Source organism: Phasianus colchicus, chromosome 7 (genome assembly GCF_987193195.1).
Source record: "Phasianus colchicus chromosome 7, bPhaCol1.hap1.1, whole genome shotgun sequence".
In the NCBI taxonomy this organism is placed as follows: domain Eukaryota; kingdom Metazoa; phylum Chordata; class Aves; order Galliformes; family Phasianidae; genus Phasianus; species Phasianus colchicus.
In genome coordinates, this window is record NC_143442.1 from 3523131 (window position 1) to 3535000 (window position 11870).

Sequence of the window (11870 nt, forward strand, 5' to 3'; positions counted from 1 at the left end):
GAAAATGCAAAGAAGGGGCAAAAGCTGCAACCCCCAGGGGTAAAACTGCCGCCGAAAGTGCGGGGGGGGGGGGGGCGGGGGGGGTCCGGGCTGCGGCCCGCGGGGAAGGAGAGCTGCGGGGCCGGGGGGGTCCGCGGAGCGGCGCGGAACGGAGCGGGGCGGGGGGCGGGAGCGGGGCGGGGGGCGGGCGGGAGGAGGTGGAATTGCATTTCTGCCGCTAAAGCGTTCGCGGAGACTTCAAGGTATAATCTATCCCAGATCCTTTCCCAGAGAGAAACTTGGCGATCACGTTTCCACATGATGCTCACGTTTGGTGCTCTTCAATTATCCCTCCCCACAAAGATAGGTGGCGTGTGTTTCAGGGTCTCTCCTCTCGCTCCTACAGAAAAGAAAAAGAAAAAAATGTCATTAGAAGAGGCGTAACACGTCAGTCCGTCCCCAGGTTTGTGTTTCCTGGAGTGGCAGAAAGAGATCAGTCCTAACCTGCCCAGCAGGAATAACGGTCCTTCCGACAACTCTTTGCGAGGCTTTTACAATTTCTCCAGGAGCTGCATCTCCCTTCACCTTTTCTCCTCCACTTCGCGGCTTCTTCATGCTTTTTCTTCTCACCATTTCTGGCCAAAACTACAAACAAGACTTCGCAGGTAGGTTCAGAATTTAATTCCATTTTCCTTCCTTTTTAATATTTTTTTCCCCCCTCCCCTCCTATTTTTTTTTTTTTTCCTCCCACCACCTCCAGCTTCAGCGGGCTCATTTAATTTCGATATTATTTTTATTTTTATTTTTTATTTTCAACCTTTTGCTTTCTTTCTGGCTTCTTCCTATTTGGGGCGAAATTCTCCCTTTTTCCATCCAAACCCGAAGGCGTTCGGGTGCAGCTCCAAAGAAGGACGAGCGGGTTGGGGGTTCGGGGCTGAGCCCCCCGCCCCATTACCTGTCAGCCAGGTACAGGAGGTGCCTTTTGCACATCAGCTCCAAAAGTTTGAGTGCCAGGAAGGAACATCGCCCTCCTGCATTCAAATATCTCCATTTCTCTGCCTCTCCTTGGGCAGCCTTTGCTCTTTTATTCGTGGCTTAGCCCCAAAGTTGCTGTATACCTGTTCGTGCTGCAGCCCGGCCGGGCAAGGATGTGTTTCCCCAAACAGAAAGTTTGCTGTTTTGTCTGCTTGCTCGCTTTCATTTCTTTCTTTTATTTCGCGGAGCTGGGTGAAGTAGCACCTTAGTTTCTGGGATCCTAAAGCAAGAAGTGAAAGTAGTGACTGGAACTTAAAAGTCGTTTACCAAAAAGCGTAAGAAAAAAATAAATAAATAGAAATAAAACGCGAGGCACTCCTTTGGGAAAGAAAGTGCTGTCGAGACGTGCGGGTTTCAAATTATGGACAACTTTTGGAGACAGGCTGAGGAGCAGGAGAGGCAGTGAAATGCATTTAAAACAATTCAGCCCTGCTCGTTTTGCATGCAAACGCCAATTGCCGAGACAGGCTCGGAGCCCGCTCGGTCCCTGTCCTCGCACTGCTGCAGCTCTGCACGGGGATGCCAGCATTGCCCCTCCAGCAGCGGGGTTAGCAGCAAATACTAAAGTTTGGAGCACATTTCTCAGCCTCATCCACTCACAGGGTGATTTCTCCTTGCCCAGGCGGAATCCTTCGCATAGAGCGTGAGGAACCACGCTGACCCCGCACAGGCACTCTATGGAGATCGCCATCCCTTTACCTGCTCGGGACATGAGGGTTTGGGGACAGCAGAGGGTTGGGAAGAGTTGAGGCAAGGAGGAAGGAGCAGCAGCAACACGCTGCTCAGCTCAGCCCTGCTGGGAAGAGCCAGCAGAGTGAAAAGACACGAGGGAGGGGGAAAAAAAATTAGAAATAAAAATCATAATAATTAAAGGAAAAAGAAAACAGTTGGCTGGAAGAGAAAAAAAAAAAAAAAAAAAAAAAAAGCGTTCAGTCTAGGAATTATTAAAAAAAAATAATAATGTAAAAGTCCCAGTGTTGGGGAAGACAATAGATGAGAAGGCGAGAGGGGATCCTGCTCAGGAGAGCAAGGGTTAATTGCCCTTGTTTTACAGTTTGCATCTGTTACATCTTTTATAGCCCCTGTTTAAACTAATCCTCGAGTCAAAGCATCTTTAAAGCTACAGCATCTTCTGCGGGGCGGACCGAGCCTCGGCAGAGGGATGGCAGAACCAAATGCCGCTGTGACAGATAGGGCTCAGCACGCAACTCTGGGTCCCAAAGTTTACAAGTTAAGAAAAAAAAAAAAAAAGAAAGAAAGAAAGCAAGAAAAAGAAAAAGAAAAGAAAGAAAACAACACCGCGAGCTGAAAACTCTGACAGCGGTGGTTTTGATTTCTGTTTCTTTTCTGAGGGTGGGTGGGTGGGGGGGGAGTGGGGGGGAGAAAAATGTCACTCTGAAGCTTTGTTTAAGCGAGGGGCAGGGGAAACCCTGAATATTGTCAAAGTGACTAAAAAGGTGACAGAGGTTTATAATTACACTGCTAGGGGGAGGGGAGCTCGGCGCTGCGCTCTGCCCCAGAAGGACGGGGAGAGCCATGTTTCCCTCGCTCCTATCACTTCGCCGGAGTGCACTTGGAGAGAAAAAATAACAGGAGCGGCGGCAGGAGGGGAGAGGGATAGCGAGCAAGTTCTAATGTCACATTAAAGTACTTTTCGGAGGAAGCGGTCCGCCTAGCATTGAGTCAAGCAGCCTACTGTAAAAGCCGCGCATTCCCTCATACGGTCATGAGTTATGACTCACTGGAGATGTAATTCTTGTCTCCCTCCGATCTGCCTTGCTGGTGCAACACACGCACACGCATCCCCGCGCGCACCCCCCCCCCCCGGCAGCGCACACACACACACACACACACACACGCACACACGCAACACGCGCACGGAGCGCGCAGCGCCCACCGCGGTCCCTAAAGCGGGCGCGGAGCGGAGCCGCCCGGCTGGGAGAGAGGGGGGGAACGCGCAGCTCCGTGTCCCACCTCCCCCAGCACGGCAAAGCGTCGCCGTGTGCGTGGATGGGTTCTTTTTCGGGTGCAAATTCGGGTCCCCGTTGGCGCCCTGCGTTTAAATGGGATATACCAATGCCCACATTGTCGCTGTGTTTGGTTGTTACATAGAGTCTGCGTGCTGCTGAATCAGGGAGTCGAGTCCATGCGAACTGCCATCTGATCCACTCTTATCAATGAAGCAGCAGATCATGGCGGATGGCCCCAGGTGTAAGAGGCGAAAACAAGCCAACCCCCGGAGGAAAAACGGTAAGCGGCCCCCCCCGAGCAAACTTTTTTTTTCCCGGCCGGCGGCGGGGGGAGGCCGGCGCTCGGCGCGCTGCTGCGGCTCCGACCCCGCGCGGAGCGTCCCGCGGAAGCTGCGCGGCCCGCGGAGAGGCTGCGGGGCCGGAGGCTGAGGGGGGAGAGCGGGGAGAGGGGTGGGGGGAGCGCGGAACGGAGCGGAGCTGCCCGCGGCGCCGCGCCCCAAACTTTGTCGCGCGGGTGCGGAACGCGGCGGAGGAGCGCGGCCGGGAGGAGGAGGCCCGCGGGGCCGGGAGCGGTCGGAACCGTGCGACGGAGGGTGCGGAGCGGGGGGCGGGGGGCGGCCGGGCAGCTGCCGGCCATGGGAAAAAGCGGCAGCGTGAGAATCCCGAGGCACCGAGTTAGCGCCTCTCTGCTTCTTTTTTTTCTTTCTTTTTTCTTTCTTTTTTTTTTCTTTTTAAATTATTGTTAGAGACTCGAAAATGAAACTTCCTCCACCCTAATAATTAATAGCCCCCTCGAGCTGAGTACCCGGGCTTGCCCTCTCCCCGCACTCCGCGGCCGCGCAGGGCCGGGCTCAGCGGGACGCGCTGCCCCGCTCTTCTTTGGCGGCCCTTCGGGTCTCCCTCGGCCCGAACCCCCCGACTCCTTCCTATTCCCCCCCCCCCATCCCGGCCGCACCCCCCGGCCCCTCTCCCACCAACTTTCCTCCTTCCGAGGAGGCACTGCTGAACCTGAACCCGTTCGCTCCGATCTCAGCTACTTCTCCCCGAGTGCGGAGGTGGGGGCGGGAGGGGGGGTCGGAGAAAGAGGGGGGGGGAGGGGGGGGCAACAACAACAACAACCCCAAAACAAAGACAAGAGAATGTTGATTAGAAACAAATGATCCTTCCCCCCCCCCCTTCCCCTCGCCTTCCCTTCCCTCTCTCGAGGTTGCGAGTGTGCGTGTGTGTGTGTGTGTGTCTTTTTCTTGTTGTGGTGGAGGCGTCGAGCCATATGGGGGAGTGATAGAGGAATTTTAGTCAGAAACTGTTCGCTGTGTTACACTGGCTTTTCCCTTTGTGTTGTCTTTGATCTATTTGCTTGGCTTAGTATTACAAAAAAAAAAAAAAAAAAAAAAAAAAAAAAAAAAGAGAAGCCAACTAAAATAATATATTCCGAGCGGCTTCCCAAGGATCCGCTCCCTGTTATCTTTTTTTAAAGTCTCCCCCCTCCGCCGCCACCCTTTCCTCTCGTGTCTGTCATTATTTAAGGTGGTCCTCGCAGAGGAGACCTCCCCTTCCCCTCATCTCTGGGTAATTTAGGAGACATTAAAATTACACGTAATGTTTCCCTCTCCTCTCTTGTGTTTCCTCTGTTCTTTTTATTAAATGTTGGTTATTGATTTTCTGAAATCAATGTCTGTTGTGGGGCTTTTTTCCCCTTACAAGTAGCTAAAGCACGTTGCTGATCAACTGGATAACAAAAGCTTTGTGTCAAGTAGCCTTTTTTCTTATGTTAAACAGTCATTTTTTGGAGAGAAAAAGAGAGCGAGATTTCAAGCGACGCATCCAGAAGTGCTCTTTCGCACTAAAGAATATTCTGAGTGTTTGATGGGGGGTTTATTCCGCTTCCTTCCCCTCCTCGCTTTTTAACACGAGATTATTACTTTAGCGTGTTAAACCCATCACATGCTCAGAGCAGAGGGATGCGCCCGTGCCTTCCCCGCTTCCCCAACGGGAGCCGAGACGCGAAACAGACGCGGAGAAGCGGACGGCCTCGTTGGGTCCCCGCACCTCCCATTGGGGATAACGGCCCGGGACACCACTGCCCGGCGTTCCGTCCGAGATGTTTCTCTCTTCTCCCCAAAGTCGTGAGCCCAAACTTTCCTCGTTCTTTGGAAGGCTGAAAGCTTCCACCAACTTTAACCCAAGCTCCGGGCACAGCGAGAACTGAGGCTGTTCCTGCAGTGTGCCCGGCCCAGGCAGGGCAATGCTCCCCTCTTTGTCTGTCCCCTCTGTCCTCTTTGTGCTCCGTCCTTCGGTCCTTCCATTTATTTCTGAGTGGGAAATGCCCCAGGTCTGGGAAGCAGGTAGGCGAGCCAGGCTGTGTTGGTTTCTTCCCATTTTCCTTTATTTTTCTTTCCTTTTTTTTTTCTTCCCCCCCCAACCCCCCCCTTCCATTTTCTCTTTCTCGACAAGCACATGCCCAGCGCCTTTCCCGTGGGGAATAGCCCAGGATTTATCTGGCCTGAGTGGATTTTTCTCCTTTCCCGGATTCGTGGAAAAGATGTCACTTCTGAGCTCGTGTCTTTGCTGATAACACTCCAAACGGTGATGCTTATCGAAATCAGCCCGAAATTCCTTAGAAACGAGACAGAACCCAACTCAAATTAAAAACCCACCAAAAAAAAAATAAAAAAGAGAGAGAGAGAGAGAGAGAGAGAGATGGCCATCGGGGAAGCCGGAGCAGTGGGAGTGCAATCACATAGAAATGATGTGTGTGTGTGTGTGTGTGGGGAGGGGAGGGGGGGGTTAGCGGGGGGGGAGGACACATCAGAATAAGGCAACTAATGGCTCAGCGCGGCGTGCGCCCGGTGCGCGCGTGTGTGCGGGGCTGGGGAAGGGATGCGGAGCGGTGCGGCTGAGCTGCGGCTCGGGCAGAGGGGGAGCGGCAGAGGTTTTGGGAAGTGGAGTCCTGAGGGAGGAAAGGAACCCAAAGCGGGGCTGGGGTACGCGGAGAGGAGAGCCCAGGAATGCGGCGGGGCTGCGGGAAGTTCGGTCAGATGATTGCCGGCGCCTGACTCACTTCGTAGCACTTTCACTCGGGAGAAGTAGCGGCACGGGACGAGGAGGAGGAGGAGGAGGAGAAGGAGGAGGGGGCACGGGTGGAGATGGAGGAGGAGGAGGAAGGCAGAGAGCCCCTTTCTGCCCCGCACTGCACGGGCGCCCCGTAGAGGTGGGGCTGCGCGGAGCGGTGCGGAGCGGTGCGGAGCGGCCCCCGCTGTCCGCGGCCCCGAGCGCTGAGCGGCTCTGCTCCATCCTCCTTAGCGAGTCTGCTTTGTTTCACCCCCCCCCCCCCCCCCCTCCCCCGGTCCCGGCTAAAATAAAATCAAATCCCGAGGAAAATGGGAGTGGGAGAAAGGAAAAAGTTGGCCCTAATTTCCTCCAAACTTTCAGCAAACAGCTCCCTTTGATTCCATTGCCATCTCGCTTCCAGTTGTAAAGAAAAGAGAGAAAGTTCAATTCTTTCAGGGCGTCTGATCCGAGGGGAAGCGCAGCCCAAACACGATTACACTCGCTCAGAGCCCTCACTAAAGAGACTCCCACCCACCCTTCCACTCTGCTGGGAAAGGGGGGAAAACCTATGCTTCCCACTCAAACGAGAGCAGAAAGCAGCCTGTTGTGGTGGGAAGCGAGGCTCTGCCCTGCATGGGGAAGTTTGGGGGCACCCGATAGGGCTGTGGGGTGAAGAGAGGGTTGTGATGGGTGACATGCAGGTGGCACACACTGGGGTGGGCATCTGGGAGCACTTCTGTACCCGGGCACTTCTGCAGCACTGCGAATCCGTTGCGAGCAGATTGCTACCAGAGTGGCTGCTCGGGTGGGAGAAAACCATGCAACCTCGAGTAAAGCACCTGGAAATAGGTATTAAAAATGGATGAGGTCCATGAGAGTGACTGGGGAGTGAGGGGTGTCGGTTGGGTTCCTCTGTGTGGATCCATGGGAGCGAGCTGTGGCAGGGCTGTGTGCGGTGCCAGGGCTCAGCTGTTTGTTTGATGGTGAATTTGGAGGAAAGCAGTGGATTTGGAGATGAGTGTCTGATTTTTGCCATTCGCGACCATTCCATGCTTGCTGAGTTGTGTGCACACACACTTCACCAGGAAACTTTTGGGGGAATTTCTGGTTGCTGCAAGAAAATACATTTGGTGCCGGGGAAAAGACAGATCTGAAAATTAAGAAAGGGAAGGAAAAAAAAAAGAAAAAAGAAGAAAAAAAAAAAAAAGGAAACAATTACAAGTTAATTATTGCTATCTATAAAGCCAGCTGCCCAAGGAGGGGAAATATCAGGGAGATGGAGATGAGAGCTCTCAGGACAGGCTGGTAATGTCCCCCAAGAAAAATGTGTGTCCCTTTAGAGTGGGAAGAAGGGTGTTGATCCTTTTACAGCAGCCCCACATTCATTCCAAGAAATAGGAAATTCTTTGCCTCACAACACTTTTTGGCATCTGCATTATCCCAGTGCTTTTAAGGTGCATTTTCTCCTCTGTGAAAGAGAACTCTTTGTCCTTTTTTTCCCCCAAGACCATGGCTTCCCAAGGTAGACACTATTTTGTGCCTGTCACACAGAAAGGGAGTGCAGGTTTGCAGTGCTCACAGACAATTGATTGTCTGCCCTAATGTGTTTCATTTACATGTTTATAACGTCAATAGTGCTGGGGTGTCCACTGTACCATTCATTCCAGCATTCCCACAAGGGTGCAATTGTCTGAATGGCCAAGTCAGACACCTTTTTGATTGCTCTTTAGTTGTCTTTTTAGAGTAAGGAGAAAAAGGAGAGAAATCCGCGCTGCAGAAACACTAGTTGAAAATATCTCAGAATTAAACGTCACCATTAAAGCAGATGTGAGCATTAGACAAGCCATATATTTTAACTAAGGCTCTGGAGGTGTAAACAAATCCAGAGCAGAGGGGATGCTCGCCGCTGCTGAATTTTTCAGCCTTTTTATTGTTATTTTTTTTTGCTGTTGAGTGGTTTTCATTTTCCATGAGTGCAGCCACCTCCTAACTCTGTATGCTTAGCTGCAGTTTGTGATTTCTTTCTATATATTCACGTGTCTGTGTTTATGCCAACAGCGTCAGCTAGCTGCTTGGAAAGTCTATGGAGGGGATATTTAGGCTGTGAGGAGCATGCACTCAAAAAAAATATATATAAATAAGGGAAGGAAGGAAGATGCAGCTATTTCTTGATCAAGCACATTTAATGAAAATAAAAGGACAAAGCCTCTCCTCCTCGAGGCGGTGTAACTTCCATAGCTGTGCACCAACTTCGCGCGCTGCATCGCCGGCCTCGTGGGCTGCGAGAGCTCCTGCAAAGTGTTCCTGGGAGTTCCAAAGTCAATAGGAGATCACTTTGGGAGGTGTGCTGTGTGCTGCTGCGACGTGCCACGCTGCTTTATCGTGGAAGGAGGGAGGCGAGGGATGATTATTGCCCGTGTGTTGTATGGCAGAAGTAAGCCTCGCAGCTTATGGAGAGCCATGTCTGGTGGATGTAGCCATGCATGCGTGCACACCTCTGTGTGCATGGAGAGGGTGCCCGTGTGCACAAGCACAGATAGGGCACGGATAGGCACACCTAAATACAACTGTGCACATTTCAGATGAGTTCATTTTTCCCTTAAAAATGACTCTGATCCCAAGGGCTGCAATGAATGCATGTGGACCCGTTCCGTGCCCGTTCTGTCAGGGACGGAGCACCAAGTGGCTCCTGCTCGGGAGGTACAGCGAAGGAAAAGTTGGTTTTTTTTTTTTTTTTCCTCCTCTCCTTATAATTTTTGTTGTAATTTAAAAAATAATAATAATAATAATAAGAAGCCTGTTTGTGGAAAGGATTTTTTTTTTTTTTTTTTTTTTTTTTTTTTTTTTTTTTTTGTGCCTAACAGGGAAGACACACACAGTAGATGCACCGTTAGCTGAACCCCTGACACGGCGGTCTTTTGAATGCCTTAGGTATGATTTCACTTTCGCTCACATCAATGCTGACCTGAATGCCTTTCATATCTGATCCGCTGTGTCTCTCCCAGTAAACATCCCCTGAGGGGAGAACAAAGAAAGGAGCTCTTCTTCTTCTTAATCACAATTCAGCCCATTCACCGCCGGCAGGCTACATTTGCATTCTGCAACAGAAAGCCAAGATGAAAAGAAAAAAAAAAGAGAGTGAGAAGAGGGGGGAAAAAGCAGAAGGGTGGAGGCTGAGTAAAATAACTTAGGTGTTTGTAGCTGTTTGTTGGGCTTCCCCTAGTTACAAGCCTTATATAGATCCTGCTCTACCCAGCCTTGGCTCTTCTGACAGGCAGATAGTGTTACAAGATGGCATGCCTGTACTATTCATGGCCACTCGCTCTAACACTTGAGGTAGAAAGTGTCAGAGAGGGATCAAATTCTACTCGGAGAAGTCTGTTATACTTAGGGTCAGGTGTGTGTACTCTCAGCTCTTGACTGCTGCCTATTATTTTGTTTTAATTACTATTATTGTTTACTCACCGTGACCTTGGGGAGCGGGGGCCAGGCGATCTCGGCCACCCCCGGCGAGCAGCTCGGCGCCGAGAAATCGCCCTTTTCCCCCATTTTTCGGGGGAGCTCCGATGCTTTTCCCCCTTCCCTACGAGGATGCTGCGGGCCGAGATCCCCGGGCACAGGGAAAAGCAGCGGCTCCGCGGCTGCAGGAGGAGGAGGAGGAGAGGAAGGCGGATCGGTGGAACTTTCTCCAGCCCGTCTCCCTCGTGGCTACCCCCAGTCACGTCCATGGGCACTTTCCGGCCACCCCCCCTCCCCAGATTTGTCTGTTTGTTTGTTCTTCTGAAGCTCTTCTGCGCTTTTAATAAGACAGTTCTGAAAAAAAAAAAAAAAAAAAAAAGAAAAGAAAAGAAAAAAGAAAGAAAGAAAAAAAGAAAGAAAAAAAATGGCGAAGTCTTTGGTCGCAGCCACTTTTTCTCACCAAGAAGAGGTTTATTTATAACCGGATCCTGCTTACTGAGAAGTATTTAAGCCCTTTCAGGCAGAGCTGTCAAAATTTCCTGTGTTGTTTGCCTCTATTTGCAACATGCACAAAGTAATACGCAGTGCTGGTATTGGAAGAACCGGGGCAGCGCGGAGATCTCAAGTGACAACTTTACAGCTCTGCTATCTCCTGCTGACCAAATTGGCATTTTCTTCCAGAAACCACTTTTTAAGACCCTCACAGTTTTGGTTTGATTCTCCCCTAACTCTCCCAATAGATTAAACGTGCTAAAGGCACTTGGGGAGGGCAGGGCTGTGCAATGCAGGCGGTGGGATGTCGCGTTTCCCCGTCGCTCCATGGCAGATCTCACCCATAAGGATTGCACTCCCCGAGATGTTCCCGGTTGAACAGAAGCATGTGACACAGATTCCTGATTTTTTTTTCCCTCCTTCTCCAGAAGATTTACAGAATTTACAAAAAGAGATTATCTCTACACCTTCCACCCTCCTAACCACCCCCATGACCCAAGCGATGGAGGATTTAGGCAGATTTACTTCGGTAAACACCTTTGGACACTTGGGGAAAAGTAAGAGTCTGTTTGCAAAAGCAGGCTTTTGTGGAGCGAGGTGCTGGGTAATGCTTTACCAGGCAGCTGTGATATTAACCTACCCCGGGAGCCCACCATGTGTTAACCCTTCGTGTGCCACAGGCATAGGGCAGGTGGGGAGAGGAGGTGGCACTGCTGAACTCATCCCACCTCCGTGTAGGTGAGTTTTTGGGGTCAGGTAAAGGGTTGGGAAGAGCTGTGAGACATTGTCACAAAGTGTCCTTCATCGTTTAGGAGCTGCACATGCACTCACCCTGTGTATACCTATGTATATCCATATACCTATGTATCTCTATATGCCTGCGTGTATCTCTATATATCTTTATCTATATCCCCTCACACCTGTAACATCCACATCAGACTCCAAAAGCTCTGCTAAGGGAGGATCTCTGCAGGATCCCTTCTCCAGCAGCCGGGCAGAGAAGTCTCAAGGGCATTGGCATGGCTCAGGGCTGCTGGGGGGCAGCTCTCTGCAGGTTGCTCTGCCTGAAGAAGGCTGCTCTGCTCCAAGCTGCTTGCAGAAGGAGCTCGGAAGTTGGTTATTTTCACTGAGCATAACTTTCCAGGTGTTTCTTTCTTTTTTCTTTTTTTTTTTTTTCTTTTTTCCTTTTTTGGCTATAGAATAAGATTGCTTCATTTAAAGATTTTTGTTGTCGAGGTTTTTTTTGTCGATTTTTTTTTTTTTTTAAGTGTAGGTGTCAATGTTAGAGCAGCCACGAACGTGTGAGAAAGCAAAGGGTATGAGACATGACAGAATTAAAGGTGTTTGCTATGTTGTTACCCGTGTGTCGAGCTGCAAGCTCCCTTTGTCACAGCCTCCCGGTGATCCGACAGCGCATCCGCGTTCCCCCCGAAGTGATGCAGCAGTTTCAGGCTGGGAGCTCCATGCTCTGCCTCCCCAAAGCCATCCCAGCACCTCCACCCCATGGCTCCCGCCCTGCACCGGGGCTGCTCTCAGCCACCAGGACAGCAGCCATAGCATTACAGCGTCTGGCATGGAGCAGCGTTTGGCAGGAGTGTCATCTGCCAAATCATCCCATAATTACGTTTTATGTTATTTGTATGAATGACCAAGCATGCAGTATTCCTTTTGAAATCAAAGGAAGGCTTAAAACGCGTTTTTGAATACTTTCAGACCACGGTCAGGTCACAGTTTGGGAGTTGAATTAAACTGATCTCATTTGTGATCTAATTGAGGTTGGCAACAACCTTAGCAGTAGCAATAACACACAAATACAAATCAAAGAGCAGAATTCGGCAAATCAGAGCTTTTGCTCGAATTCTGCCCTCGAATCGCACTCTGGCT

The 11870-nt window shown here is 50.9% G+C and overlaps 1 protein-coding gene and 1 long non-coding RNA gene across 5 annotated transcripts in view; one reads left to right on the forward strand and one right to left on the reverse strand.

Moving 5' to 3' along the window:
- Positions 1–242: 242 nt before the first annotated feature.
- On the reverse strand, positions 243–3973 carry LOC149917185 (uncharacterized). 2 transcript variants are annotated; one of them, XR_016468108.1, is made up of 4 exons: positions 3959–3973; positions 1098–1234; positions 484–624; positions 243–379 (listed from the first exon to the last, which is right to left on the reverse strand). It is a non-coding gene; the product is annotated as an uncharacterized LOC149917185 (long non-coding RNA). The 2 variants fall into 2 exon arrangements; XR_016468107.1 differs by lacking the exon at positions 3959–3973 and having other exon boundaries at positions 1098–2070.
- Positions 353–11870, forward strand: part of ZEB2 (zinc finger E-box binding homeobox 2) — a 108440-nt gene continuing 96922 nt past the window's right edge. Inside the window, exons 1-2 of one of the 3 annotated variants that reach the window (XM_031590767.2) lie at positions 353–442; positions 3127–3264. In XM_031590767.2, the coding sequence (XP_031446627.2) occupies positions 3192–3264 (73 nt within the window). In that variant the 5' untranslated portion in view covers positions 353–442; positions 3127–3191. Of the gene's footprint in view, positions 443–546; positions 645–2391; positions 3265–11870 lie in introns of those variants that run through there. The other 2 variants (XM_090143501.1, XM_090143502.1) reach the window with 2 other exon arrangements.